The following is a 15120-nucleotide window of genomic DNA, read 5'->3' as shown; positions in this document are numbered from 1 at the left end:
CCCAGATTTCTATGGAGCTTTTAACTTGGCATGGTTTTGCCTTGTAAAAAATTGCACCTTTAAAAAACATCTGAGTTCGGCCAGTGTCCTGCACGGTAGGGATGGCCATCGACCATTGATGATTTAAAATCATTGATGGTATGTGGCCGATGTCGAATACTTTTGCCATCAATGTGGGAGTACCAGATAGTTTCCCTACATCGATGGCAAAGGAGAAACGATGTTTCCTTTTTTTTTTCAAGGTGCCTGGATCACGGAGAATAGCTCCGCCCCCCGACACCCGGAAGTCCCGCCCACGAGTACTGATTGGCCCACGGACCATTCAGTCACATATAATGGCTGACCATCGATAGCTAAAACTATTGATGGTTATCCATCAAATAGTTTGCCACTATCGATGGCTGGGTGCAGAATCGCCATCAATGGCAACCATCGATGGCGTCTGCACCGATGGCCATCCCTACTGCACGGCCACCAAACTCGGGCAGCACTACCTCCCGCCCTATATGTGATTTTTCAAATATGGGGTAAAAGCAGTTTAGTTTTTCTGTGGCCCAACCATAGAACACATGGGTAAAATTGCAGCAACCTGTCGTTTCAGGAGTTTAGTTTCTGTTTGTGTAATGTCTTTGTTACCAATGTATCCGCATGACGTACAGACTGAGGGGTAGATGTATGAAGCAGTGATATAAGGCAGGAGAAGGGAGCCAGATGAGTAGTGGCCTATGGCAACCAATCAGCACTGTAGTAACATCTATCATTTTAACAATATAAAATTATAAGAGCAGCTGATTGGTTGCCATGGGTCACTTCTCCTCCCTTTTACTGCTTCATACATCTACCCCAAAGTTGTTAGATCCTCTGGTCCTTTGTGCACCACAGAGGATCTGTAATAGTCAACCAAGTATTTATATTCTGTTTCAGACCTTCATGAAAATCTCTGGCCAGCATTGGAAAGATGTTCGCTCAAATATCTACTGTACCTCCCCTTTAGAATGTAAGCTTACACGAGCAGGGCCTCCTTCCCTTATGTGCTTTTCTTTCTCACTAAACCATCTTCAGTGTCACAAAATTATGTGGTTTTATGCCACCCTGATACTTATGGGACACTTAGACCTGAATTCGCTCCCCCAGCCAATTGTGGTGGGTTGTGCATGTACGAATAGGCGCATGTGCAAACCCCCGCTTCACACCCACTGGGGCGTTCATTCAATGGTGGGTGGGGGTCACAAATGCTGGGCATACCCTTGCAAAGGCAGGCTTGCCCATGAATCCTCGGGCGGGCAGCTGATGTCACATGACGTCAGCACCCACCCCCAATTTAGCAGAAAGCGGATATCTGAAAAGTATAAACTTACATTTTTCAGACCGAAGGCTGGAAAAATAATTTGATGGTGAGTAGCATGTGTTCAGCGGGGCAGCGTTTTCCTGCCTGTCCTCTGTTGTATTCAACTGTAAGTCACTGTTTCATGTTTTGCGTATTTGCTTATGTGCTCTGTATTTGGGCACTGGGAAACCCTTGTGGCACCATATAAATAAAGGATAATAATAAAAAATAAATTATGTGGGTCACTATTTAATATTCATTATATTTTTCCCGTTAGGCTGGAATGGAAAAATAGTTGAAAATGCTTTTATCTAATGTTCTCTCTGAGTCTTTTGGCATTTAAAAAAAAGTGAATCCCCTCGGAAGCATGCAAATGGTTGTACGCCGACACATCCATTCGCATGTGAGTGTACAGGGCAAAAACTCATTTGATGGTCACGGAGCACCATATTTTCATGGGCCTCTGGGTGGAGGAACATGGACGATGTGAGCATGGTTTCAGAGCAGATCTGGTGTCATGGTCAAGATATATTGATGACATATTTTTGTGTGGAAAGGCAATAGCGAGAATCTTAAAGCCTTGTATCTCAACAGAAAGGATAACAACAGTAAACTATCATTTAATGTGAGTCAATCTACCATTGACTTTTTAGATATCACCATTCTTAATATTAATGGACGTTTAGAGACCAAAACATACACCAAACTTACAGACTTCCTCACATAAATATAATGCAATAGTTGTCATCATGCCGCCAGGCTCAATGCCATCCCAGGTGGCCAATTTAAACGTCTTAGATGTAACTGTAGATGTAACTGTTCAGATATACAAATATATCAAGAACAAGCCACAAAAATGGCGGAACGATTTATTGGAAGCGGCTAGTCCTCCCAACTGGTCAACAAAAACCTAGCGGATAAAAAAAGTAATAGAAAACGAGACACTTTTGAAACCTAAAGCACCTCAGAAAACCATCAACAATGATTTAAATTGGGCATTTGTAAGTAGAGAAATCCATCTTTGAAGGATCCTGTTATCGGAACACATTTACCTAAGATTCTGAAAATTATCTCCAAAAAGATTAGAAACAAACTTGTACACAGCGTTTTTAATTCTTCTAAACCAGCCAGAAGGCCTGTATAGGATTTTCACTTTTATTGTACTCAATATATTGCAGGTTTGTGATCAATGTTCTCCATTATCGGAAGAATTGCATTCTCCATCCTGTGACTCCTTTCCTCAAACGCCAATTTGATGGACAATAATTACTCATTGGTACAGTACAAAGTGGGTGACCAAACCTGTTACTTTAGGTACCCTGGGAGTTTGTTTTCCAGACCACCAAGGATAGCGCTCACAGAAATCTATCCATTAATAGCTGGAAAAACTTCAGGTGACCACACAAGTGGGTCAACTCCCTTATATCCATGGCAGTGATGACCGGAAGAGAGAGGGAAGGGTGTACTAATTACCTGTACCAAGACCTGATAGAGGGGCTTCCCATCACCTGGCAGCAGCTGCTGGGGGGGGGGGGGGAGACAGCACACAACTCTGGACCTCTGGACTGCTGAAGGGTTGAGCAATGAGAACATGCCCCTTTTACCTGCACACGCTTTCAGCTCACCGGGTGTGTAAGAGGCTCCTTTCTACTGTAATTCCCACTCTTCATTTGCAGTAACTGTGACTTCGGGAAATACTTTTTAAATTGATTTATTGGTTTACATCTGAAGAAGTTCTTGAGGGTTACTTTAGACCAGGGATTGGAAACCTTTGGCCCTCCAGCTGTTGTTGAACTACACATCCCAGCATGCCCTGCAACAATTTTATCACAACCAAATAGAAAAACTGTAGCAGGTCATACTGGGATGTACAGTTTAACCACAGCTAGAGGGCAAAAGAATAACCCATGCCTGCTTTCAACCATTTTGAACTGCAAGACCACTTATTGAAAGCAGACAAACAGACACACATAAAAAATGTTTTCAGACATGTGCAAGTGTTGCAAGTTTTTAATTATTTACTTCATTAGACTTGGAAAACTGAGGCAAAAAGGTGGGTAAGAATTATAGCAAATAAGTGAAATATTGGACTGAGACTCAAATCTGATATTTAAAAATTCCACATCTTACACATCCTGACCCCATCTAATACCTATGTTTCCAACCACACAGTGAAGATTAGTATGAAACCTAAAAAAAATGCAGAAAATGTTGTAAAAATGGCGGTTAATAATTTCTGCAATAATACATTGCTAACTTTCAAAGAAATATATAGACCTAGTGCATAGTGAGGTTAAAAAAAAAAACAATTCTGAAAAATAATGGAAGAGATCCGGTCATGATTTATCACTTTACAGCATAGGCAGAAAGTGACATCACCACCGTCATGGACTATTACTGGGTATAAGGTTACCACATTACATTGCAACAGAATTGACAATATTTTACAGTAACGAATTGCATTTGAGTTGTTGGCCTGTCATTTTTGTTCTAAACTGTTAACAAAACAGTAAAATGGACATAAAAAAAATAATTGCATAAAAATCAAACTATTTTGGGATAACATCATTTTGTAAGCCAGTGACAGTTTGTAGTTTGACCAATGGTCATAAAAATAAAATATATATTTATCTATATCTCGGTAGATATAAACAATTTCTAATTTTACCATCTTGTGAACCTAATTACATCATTTAGACTCAAATTATTTTGAAGTGTCCTTAAAAAAATTGATTGCATTATAACTGTATATAATACAGTTCTACAGTATACATATGTCTAAAAACCTTGAGGTGCCCACACACTGCGTTTTGGGCTTGCGATGCACTTCACATCAAAAAGTACAAAAACGATGTTCCTCTTACTTTTTGAACTAAAACGTAGGCTGTTGTAGTGTATCACATGCGTTTTGAACTAGATGCGATGCAATCTAGTTCAAAACGCACAAAGCACATTGCACCGTACGTGGGCACCTTTACACAATAATAGCTTAAGTCATTTGTAAAACATAAATAAAAAACAAATACAGCAGAGGAAACATTTATACAGTTTCAGTCCATACAAGGAACTTCATGAAGTATTTTAATTTTTTCTTTAAAGTTTTGAAGCATTTCATTTTGAAGCTGAATATATTAACCAAAAATTTTGTATATACAAATTTAAATAAAACATTCTTCCCTTTATGTATTATGGACGTATTCATTTGATGCATTATTGTTGTTAAAATAAATCTATTTCTTGAGTATAACGTAGAACAAATATAAAGCTCAAAATTGGTTTTATGAAACTGGCTAAACAAACTCTTTCACTTATTACAATGTGTTTGGTGAAAATAGTATCTTATTATCTAAATGTAAAGTTACATGTTTGAGATATTTTTCTATATTTTATAAATGTCAGGGAAGTTACACATTTGTTTTTTAGGGGTAAAATACCAATTCATTTTGCGACAAAATTCTTTACATTTTTTAGAATTGTAACAGAGTTTGACATAAGAATTAAAGAAAATTGTAAACCACAACAATTTTCACAAAACACATTTGTAATTTTATATTTATTTAATCTCTCTCATGTTTGAATAAAACAAACTGTGTACAGTATGGATATAATATGTATAAAATGAGCTCATTTGTATCCTAAAAAAATACATACAATATGTGTTCCTCAGAGAGTTGACAGGTACTGTACAAACCCACAAATCAGTTAAACTGCTTTTCAACACAAAGTACGTTATCAGACAAAATATAAAGAGAAGACATCTACTTTGTTACAAAAATATATATCCACTCATTGATACCATTATTCAAAAATGTTCACAGTTATTGTCTCAGCCAAAATGGACTGATGTTTCAGTTTGCACCATGATATGCTTCACAATTTTGTAATAGTCAATATCTCCTCTATATTTTTTTGTAACCTAATTTATGTTGCACCATGTAAGTATATGTTAATTTGAAATATATTCAAGGTTTAGCATATGTATATTCACAAAAAAAAAAACCCATAAAACAGACTGAGGTGATCATAAGGTTTTGTTCAGTCTGAAACATATATTTATATATACTTATAAAATAAATAATTAGATAACATTTTATCAATAAGATTTGAAACTGAACATTTGATTCGCAATATGTTCTAATTTTCTACAGGTCATGGACTGATACATGAAAGCAATGACAATTCTAAAAACCCCAGACAGTCCATAATGAAGGGAAAAAAAACAATTTAAGGAAAAAAATACAAAATGTCAAATGTACCATTTAAAACTTTGGCATTATCAGGGAGATCACCCCCTTCTCAAAAAATGTTTTATGCATGATAGTATAATTTTAGAAAATCACACAAAAATGAATATTGGGGCTATTATTAATTTAACAAGGTCATTTTTTTTTTATAAAATAAAACATTATGTAGAACAAATATTTTATCTGGAAAAGAAAATAACATATTCGCATATTGTAAACATGGTTTACTGATCTTTCTCTCCCCCCCCCCCCATCTGTAGCTGCGGAGATAAGCACACTAAGCTAATAAGAAATAAATTACCATTCATTGCTTTAATAACAGCCTGTGAAAAGTGCAGGGAAAAAAATATTACCAAAAAATAATTAAGACTAAAGTTTACAAAAGGTGTAACTTTTCACAGTCTTACCAACACAGTTATTTTTTTCTTTTTCTGCTATCAACATTTACCTTTTACCATTTTTTAGGCACAAGATTGACCTTTTCACATCACCAAGATTAGGGCTCTTCAATAGTAAGTAATTAAAACACAGCTTATTATTTAGAATCATTAGAGGACATCAATGAATACACTTAAGTATTTAAACTGGGTATGCATGTTAATCCTCTAAAATAACATTGATTAAAAAAAAATGTTAAAGTTGGTATTTAGTGCATAATTTCAATGGAAATTCAGCAATATTTGAAATATAAATGCCTAACAGTTTGGCCATTTTGTTTTTATTGTTGAAAACTTGTGGAAAAAGATATACTGTATACATAAATATTTATTTAAAAGTTGTGTCTAGTCAGATCACCAGAAATTGAATTCATTTTAGATGAAATATTTGTGGTCAATCTTTCATACTAATATAAGAAATTGAGGGAAATTCAGACATTGGAAAATATGTGTACATTACTATTTAAGTAATTTAGAATGCTAGAAGTGAAGGGTTAGTCACAGGCCTGTTAAATATATTTTAAAATTCTGAAAATAAAACTAGATTTGGCAACCATATGGTTAATCAGGATACATTTTTAGATGTAGGCATTTTTTTTTTGAAAATGTGGTTATAAAATAATGCTGAAAAGATTGTTAATAATGGTCAACAGATTGTGTTTCTTGGCTTAAATAAATCTTACCACAAATTTGATTCACATATTTCCAATTTGTACACGTTTCATAATATGTTTTTTATTTGCAATATGCACCTCCTATGATAAATTTAATTTATCAGTAACAGCATAAATCAATCAAATTAGATCAATCAAGTTGTTGTTTTTTGCTTGAATTTCAATATTAATACAAAAATAAATAAATAAATAGTATTTAAATTCCTACTAATTTATTTTATCAAGCACATTTCAATTATTATTTATATGCAGGCCAAAAAATATAATTGCATTAAGAGTGCAGCATATTGGAACTTAAATCATTGACTATTCAGTTTGACCTTATGAATTAGTTTGGCATTGTTATTTTTCCTTTAAGATGAAAATAATTTCCACAATTCAAAACCCAAAAATAGGCTTCCATTCAAACTTATATTAATTGGAGTTTTTTTTACATTTGTTATATGTACAGTACATAATACACTGCATAAAAGACTTCATGAATCAATTATCTGTAAACCTAAACTAATCACTATGTGTATTCAATTATGCAAATAGATTTTAATGCAAATTATATAACCATTTTTAAGTATTGTATTATTGTACATCTGACAGCAGCATTAAAAATGACACAGTATTGCACTATATCTTTCGATTTAGGATGTTCAACACTATCATATTTTTTTAAGAAATAGGGTGAGATGTACTAAGCCTTGGAGACTGATAAAGTAGAGATAGAGGAACGTTTAGCCAATCAGCTCGTAATTACCATGTGTTATAAAAATTATAGTTAGGGGCTGGTTGGCTGGTCATTTATCAGTCCACTTTATCTCCATTCAAAGCTCAGTAGATCTGCCCTAAAGACTCATCAGCCATCATTTTTTTTACCGTGTAAACTAATTACAGTATATAATAATACATTTACCAAACACCATTGTAGTGCTCTTAAAATAGTTTATTACTTGGATGATCATTACATATAAATTCAAATATAAATAATTTTATGGTATTTTTGTATTTGGGAACAACTGAACTAATAGTATTCAGATGTACATTACACGAATAAATGGTATAAATTAAAATTGATATATTACAGGTCTTTTTTATTTGTTTTATCTGAACGCTCTTGTAAACAATGGAGATTAGTCCATTTTATTTTTATTTAATTAAAACACAGCAAAAAACATCCAAAAATAAGGTCTATTAAGCAAAAAATAATAAATAATATTTTTTAATTAAAAAATAATAATAAATTGAAGTATTCTTTATTCAAGCTATTACTGAACATGTATTTGAATGAAAATAACCCTGGAATGAGAGTATATATTATGTTTGTGTGCGTTCTTAAACAGTATACTCCACATTCTATAGTCAGTGGTTCTCATCGGTTCTCGATCCTTGGGACCCCACACAGTCCACATTTTCCAGGTCACCCGACAGGTGCACTCATTAATGATTTACACATTTTAAAAGATCCACAGGTGGAGCTAATTATTTCACTTGATTCTGTGAGGAGACCTCCAAAAATACGCTCTGGGTGAGGGTCCCGAGGACTGACTTTGAGAAACTGTGCTATAAGTGAATCCATCAGATGGATGTCTATGTGTTTATGGTACTGAATTTCCATTGAACAGCAAAGAAACAGTTTTAAACCAGACCAAGTGATGCTATACAATAACCAGCTATACCATGGGAATGTACAGTATGTGGATCAGAGCCCTTAATGTTTTGAAGATAGCCCTTCATCACATGTCTGACTTCGCATAAGAACAATGCTGGAAATTTCCCCTGATAAATAAAAAGGAGGTATTATTAAAATAGCTTTCTTATGAGCATACAGAATATCAGCAAGCCGGGTTTGAAAATGAAACCTATTTTAAAGCTTCGTATAGTGCATATTTTAGCTATTGGTAAACAATCCAAAAAAAAAAAAATGGTATCTGAGCCGGCAAATTAAAGCAGGCATCACAGCAGAAAGGCAGAAGACCCTTTATTTTTCCAAAGACAAAATTCAAATCGTTAAAGATAATTTAAATGAAGAAGAAAAAAAAAGTCTATCTTCTCGGATAGCTCCCTAGGTAACCAAAATAATGAATTATTAGTATTAGTTAACAAAAGCTAAAAAAAAAAGAAAACAAAGAAAAAAAAAGAATGGAATATTTAGATTTTCTGTTTTTATCTACTCTTCTTTAGTTTGGGCGTGTTGGAACTTTTCAAGTAAAATGTCCTCATGCACCAGATTGTAGAAAATTGGTACAAACATGACAGAAAAACAAATCCCCCAAATCCATTGAAGAGTTTGACATCCCGGAAGATGAATGTTACATTGGTAATCTGAAGGGACGGAATTGGAGTCTTTGCAGTGTCTGTAAATTCCTCTTAAATGTTTTTGGCAATCTTTTTTTTTTTTTTTTATCTTTTCTTTAAACTATAAATGTTGGAATTCAGTAGAAAAAGGTAGCTTTGATTTGCATTTTGTTTTGTTAGTATTTACAAGCTTTTTTTTTCTTCGTTATACCAGGGTGTATGATTTTGTGTAGGGGTTGTTTCCTTTTAAGTGACCCCGTGAGTCCAGCAGCGATTCTTGTGAACTGCTTATTTTAGCTGCCTGTCCTAACTCTGTCGCCTCCCGTGGAGGTACTGGTGCAGCTGCCGCCGCCGCCCCGGCGCTGGGCTGCCACGACTGTACTTCTCGTGCTGAAGGATTTTCCATGGGTATTGGTTCCAGAACTGTGGGTCGCTTCAGGGTTCGGCTTTTCTGAGGTTCCAAGCAAGCCTGCCCTAAGCCCAAGTCTCTGCTAGTTCCTGAAGCACCACGATTTAATAAAAAGTCCATCCTAAGGTATGGTGGTAAGTTCATCACATCACCTTAAGAAAAGGATTAGAAAGAACATACAACTTTATTAACAAAAATAATAGTGCAACTGATTATGCATCAACAAACCAGATGCATTTGTATACACCATCTATAGACATAGACATATAGGCATTCCCAACCTCATACCTCAATGGCACATACAGTAGAACCGTAACATCATAAATTATTATGGTCACACCTGATTTGCTAGGAAAGAGATCATTGCACTTTTATAGAGGGATTGGATGGCTGAAGATGCTTTTTGTCTATATGACATTCATGTGTGTTTCAATGAAAGTACATCAGTATGTAGGACAATTCAGTAGCACATGTGTTAGACAGTCAATAGCAGGATTCCTTTTTTAATAATTCTCCACTAGTACTTCATAGTTTGGACTAGTAGCAGCAGACACAGCAAACAGAGGTTCATATCGCACTTGATCTACAATCTTTATCACGCAGCAATCACAAGAAGGGCTCACCTTGCTTCTAGCAATCCCTGATAATGGTGACTTATTTGTAAAATGATTACCATGTTGACCCAACATCTCCCAACCCAACATCTCCTGGCCCGTTACAACTACTGCACATAAGTCTTGTTAAATGTTGCATAATGAGATATCAGTGTTCAGGCTTTTTACACATACATGTCACAAATACAGTCTTATCACCCCAAAATATGTCAATCTTAAACGCCTTGTCGAACTTATGGTGACATCAGCATTCACTAAAATACTCAACTTTCCTGCCACCACAACAGGGAACTAAAGCCCTTCAGTTCTCCAGGTGATTACTGTACTTCAATTCTGACTATTTAAACAATAATATTACAGCTATGTGGCATATACCATAACAATTCATACAGAAGTCTAGATGCAAGGTAATAACTTCAGAAATGGAGGTAAGCAACCACCACTGCAAAAGAGGACACAGGTTTTGTCAATAATCCCGCCACCGACTACCATTGGCTAGTTTCATAAGTGTCAGGGGTGGGCATATTGATGACAGACAGGTGAGCGCTGTAATCTTGTGTTCTGTCCTGCGGATCTCTGTTAATGCAGAAGTAGTAGTAGTAGTAGTACGTTTATTTATAAGGCGCCACAAAGTGTCCGCAGCGCCGTACATAGCAAACAAAAAAAAAAAAAATTACAAGGTAACGTACAGGGTGTGTTGAAAGATACAGTATAAATAGGGGTATAGCTGGTAGAACTAAAATCAGCATCAGTTCAGAAGTAGGTGTCAAAATTGTCAAGGAGACTGAAGATGAAGTAGAGGAAGGGAAGAACAGGACAGGAGCACAGGTGAGGAACTGAGGTAGGGTGAGTACGTGAGGAAGGAGGGCCCTGCTCATAAGAGTTAACATACTAAAAATAGGTGGGTGGACGAACGAAATACAATAGGATAAGTAGGAACGGAGGGGAACGGAGGCAGGATAGGAGGATCAAAAGAGGTTAGGAGGAGGGATAGGCTAGTCGAAAAAAGTGGGTTTTGAGGGAGCGCTTGAAGGAGGTAAGGGAATCAGATAGCCTGATGGGTGGCGGGAGGTTGTTCCAGTGCAGGGGGGCAGCGCGAGAGAAATCTTGGACACGGGAGTGGGAGGAGGTGATTAGGTGAGAGGTCAGTCGGCGGTCAGCGATGGAGCGAAGAGGACGGGAGGGAGTGTGGATAGAGATCAGTGAAGAGAGGTAGGGAGCTGTGGAGGAGGAGAGAGCCTTGTAGGTGGTGGTGAGGAGTTTAAAGAGAACTCGGAAAGGAATGGGGAGCCAGTGAAGAGATAAACAGAGGGGGGAGGCGGAGGTAGAGCGGTGGGAGAGGAAGATGAGCCTAGCAGCAGCGTTAAGAATGGATTGGAGAGGTGCGAGGCGGGTGAGAGGTAGCCCAGAGAGAAGGAGGTTGCAGTAGTCAAGGCGGGAGATGACAAGAGAGTGAATGAGAATTTTGGTCGCGTCAGTGGAGAGGAATGGTCTGATGCGTGAGATGTTGCGTAGGTGAAAGCGGCAAGACTGTGAGAGAGCACGAATGTGGGGGGTGAAAGAGAGGGAGGAGTCAATGATGACACCGAGGCAGCGCGTTTGGTCGGTGGACGTGATCTCGGTTTCACCAATGCTGATGGAGATAGTGGGAGAAGAGGGGATGTTCGGGGGATGGAAGATTAGAAGTTCAGTTTTAGCCATGTTTAGTTTCAGGAAGCGTTGGGTCATCCAGGCTGAGATGGCCGTGAGGCATTCGGAGACCTTGGACAGGAGTGATGGGGATAAGTCGGGGGAGGAGAGATAGATTAGGGTATCATCAGCATAAAGGTGGTAATGAAAACCATAGGAGCTGATGAGGGTGCCCAGAGAGGTGATGTAGAGGGAGAAGAAGAGAGGGCCAAGGACTGACCCTTGGGGAACACCGACTGGCTGGGGGGTAGTAGGAGAGGAGGAGCTCGGAGTGGAGACGGAGAAGGAGCGATCGGAGAGGTATGAGGTGAACCAGGAGAAGACCGTGCCAGTGATGCCAAAGGAGGGGAGGGTGTTGAGCAGGAGAGGGTGGTCAACAGTGTCAAAGGCAGCTGACAGATCAAGCTGGATGAGGATAGAGAAGAGGCCTTTGGATTTAGCAGATAGTAGATCGTTAGTGACTTTGGTCAGGGCAGTTTCAGTGGAATGTAAAGGGCGGAACCCGGATTGGAGGGGGTCTAGAATGGAGTTAGCAGTAAGGTGGCTTAGGAGACGATTATAGGTCAGACGTGCAGAACACATCTTATAACTTTACATATATGATGCAGAACACATCTTATAACTTTACATATATGTTGAGTTGTGCTGGCCAGCTCCCCCTGCAGTTTTTGTTTGGCTTTGCAACCCAGAGCAGAGGCAGACGCTGCACACAAGGTTTTGGCAATGAGAATAATACGCATTATTGGTTACAGATGCATCACGTTAAGAAATTGTGTTATCCGAAATGGCAAATTCCCAGTATACAACCAATTCTTAATGGCAATTGGATTTTTCATTTAAATATTATCAATTGCTACTACTTTTTACACTTTAAATGAATGATACAATCTGCTGAAAGTACAAGGGACGGCTCACCGAGGGCTTCTGCCGATGTTCCCGAATAAAAGAGGATTTATCTGTCTCCGCTACCAATTTGTTCGGGGACAATGACGTTGAGCGATCTTTTTGTACAGACAAAGCTTTATTAAGTTGCTAGCACGGTTCACTGCTCTGACGCTCTAATTACCTCGCTTTCAGCATTGCGAAATCTTATTACCAAAGAGAGTAAACCGTTCAGCTATTCACATCGTACAGAAGAGCATCATTCAATTATTCATGTCCTAATAAAAACTAATTAGCAACAAAATGATGAATGAAAAAAAGCTTTGGACGTTCAGTAGGAAAGGGCCAAAATGACATCAGCAGATGACACGGTTTATGCAGAGATATCATTTTGGCCATGTCTGAACCGGGGAACCTTGTGCTAAAGAGCCATCCAGACCAAACCACTGCCCTGTGTGGAGTTTGTATATTCTCCCAATGCTTGGGTGGGTTTCCTTCCTCCGGATACTCGTTTCCTCCCACAATCCATAACCATACTGTTATATTAATTGGCATGCGCATGTGTTTAGGGGAGACGATATGGGCAAAGTGGTTCTTAACGGACGTCGAGATCTAATTGAATCTAATATTACTATTTAGATCCTAGCTAGGACAATTTGTGAAGGGTTACATACGGATGACCCGCCGTCAGGACAGCTGCATCCAGAATACAAATACCGGCCTCCCGACAGTGGTCAAGTAAATATACCCACTGCCCCCCCTCCGTCCTCCGCAGTCTGACCCTAACCCTCCCCACAAGTACCTACCCCCTGCACCCCACCCCCTAAATGTTACCTCCCGTCACATAGCATAACCCAAAGTTCCCCCACTAGTGCCTAAACCAGACCAGCAGATTTACTAAAAAAGATGGAGATGTGGATAGACTAGGGGCAAGAATCAGCCCCTTACAGTGTTTGTAGACACAAAGGGTGTGGCCATGTGTCACAGGGTGTGGTCAAATGTCACTAGGGTGCGCTGGAAATCACAGGATGTCAGCATCGCGGCTGTGCGGAGCTGCTAGCCCAGACCATAAAGTGGCTGACATTTGCCAGAAGTGCCACATGGACAGTCCAGCAGTGGATTGAGTGGAAGAGCTGTGTAGCTTGCTAGAAAGGGATCCCCAGATCCCTCTCCTGCGCTTTATGACCCTTGGGCAAGACATCCTGAACCAATCTTCTGATATCATTCCCTAAGGGAGAAAAGCTCTAGAAAGCTTTTCAGAGCTTGTTAAATAGCCCAATCTCACCCTCCCCATATGGAGATCGCTTTAGTGACCCGAACGCAGGAGACGTGTTACGTAATTAAGTCATTTTTATTTTGCTGTAATTCTCCAAAGAAGATCATTATTCCCATATTGGTATAGATTGGTAGAGATTTTACTTTTACATTGGCATTAGTGCCGGCCTATTTCTATATATATATACAGTACTCTTTTTTTCCATCTTAAGTGTTGTATTGCGAGGCACAGTACATTTTTACAAACAGGCTGTGATATTACCTTTACCTAGTACACTATGGGGGTGATTCTGGTTGGATCAATAAGGCTTAGTGAGCCTTCTAATACTGCTCGCCAGGCATGCAAATGCCGCCCCTCGCCGTGGTCCGCACATCCCCGCTGCTTTGCGAATGCATGTTTCCATAAACATACGGGGGCAAAATATAATTCGATGGTCAGGGAGCATCGGATGATTTTTCCCCTGCTCGCAAATCTAAGTCAGTTTGGGCTTACGACGTCCAGGTCCGAGGACTGGGCGGGTGGCTACCGTCCAGTGACAGTGTTATCGTGGGTACGCCCAGGAACCCCTGCCCACCCCTCCCCACCCCCCGCGTGGAAGCACCACAGCGACTAATATGCACATGCGCAAGGCAGGAACATTGGTCCCCAGTGCGAACGTGCCAGAGACCGAAGCAACCAGAACCAGGGTCTATACGTAATTTAATTAGTGATACGAGACTTCTGGAAGATTTAATATTTATACCACTGCTGACTTGTCACCCACAACATCCCCTAAAACTGCGCTCACCGCAGACAAGCAGTCACCCCCCCGCTATAAATACAGCCCGCAATAATTATTTTTCCGTGATGAAACTTTGAAGTCATTCTTTCTGACAGATTTATACTTTTAGCTGTGAGTAATATGGGAAAATGAGATTTTGGGCGATATTAGAAAACAGATTACTGAGCGGTTTCTTCATTGTCTATAAATTTCCAGAGCGATCTGTTCGCGGGCTGAGAGAACCTCAGTGATGAGATTACCCTGCCGACGCAGATGTCGGAAGGCAATGTCGCACATTCTCCTGCATTCTGTGACAAATTGTCATGTATACAGATGAGAAGGGGAATAGGAGTAGTGGGATAACATTGCAAATAATCATTCAAAAGATTAAATAGATTTTATTCTAATGTTCAGATTATTTTATTTTAAGGTTTGATTTTATAAAAATCCAATATTAAGATTATGGGTCTACAGAGCGCTGTCTTGGGCAGTAGAGACAACCGAATTCATTTTAAATTAAAG

The 15120-nt window shown here is 38.7% G+C and overlaps 1 protein-coding gene across 1 annotated transcript in view; it reads right to left on the bottom strand.

Moving 5' to 3' along the window:
- Positions 1–3322: 3322 nt before the first annotated feature.
- DSCAM (DS cell adhesion molecule) overlaps positions 3323–15120 on the bottom strand; it is a 309245-nt gene continuing 297447 nt past the window's right edge. The window contains 1 exon segment of the mRNA XM_083171669.1: positions 3323–9529. Coding sequence (XP_083027795.1) covers positions 9174–9529 — 356 coding nt within the window. The 3' untranslated portion in view covers positions 3323–9173.

This window comes from Crinia signifera, chromosome 2, assembly GCF_055691185.1.
Source record: "Crinia signifera chromosome 2, ASM5569118v1, whole genome shotgun sequence".
In the NCBI taxonomy this organism is placed as follows: domain Eukaryota; kingdom Metazoa; phylum Chordata; class Amphibia; order Anura; family Myobatrachidae; genus Crinia; species Crinia signifera.
Note: the sequence above shows the minus strand (reverse complement) of the source record. Positions and strands in the feature narration are given on the sequence as shown.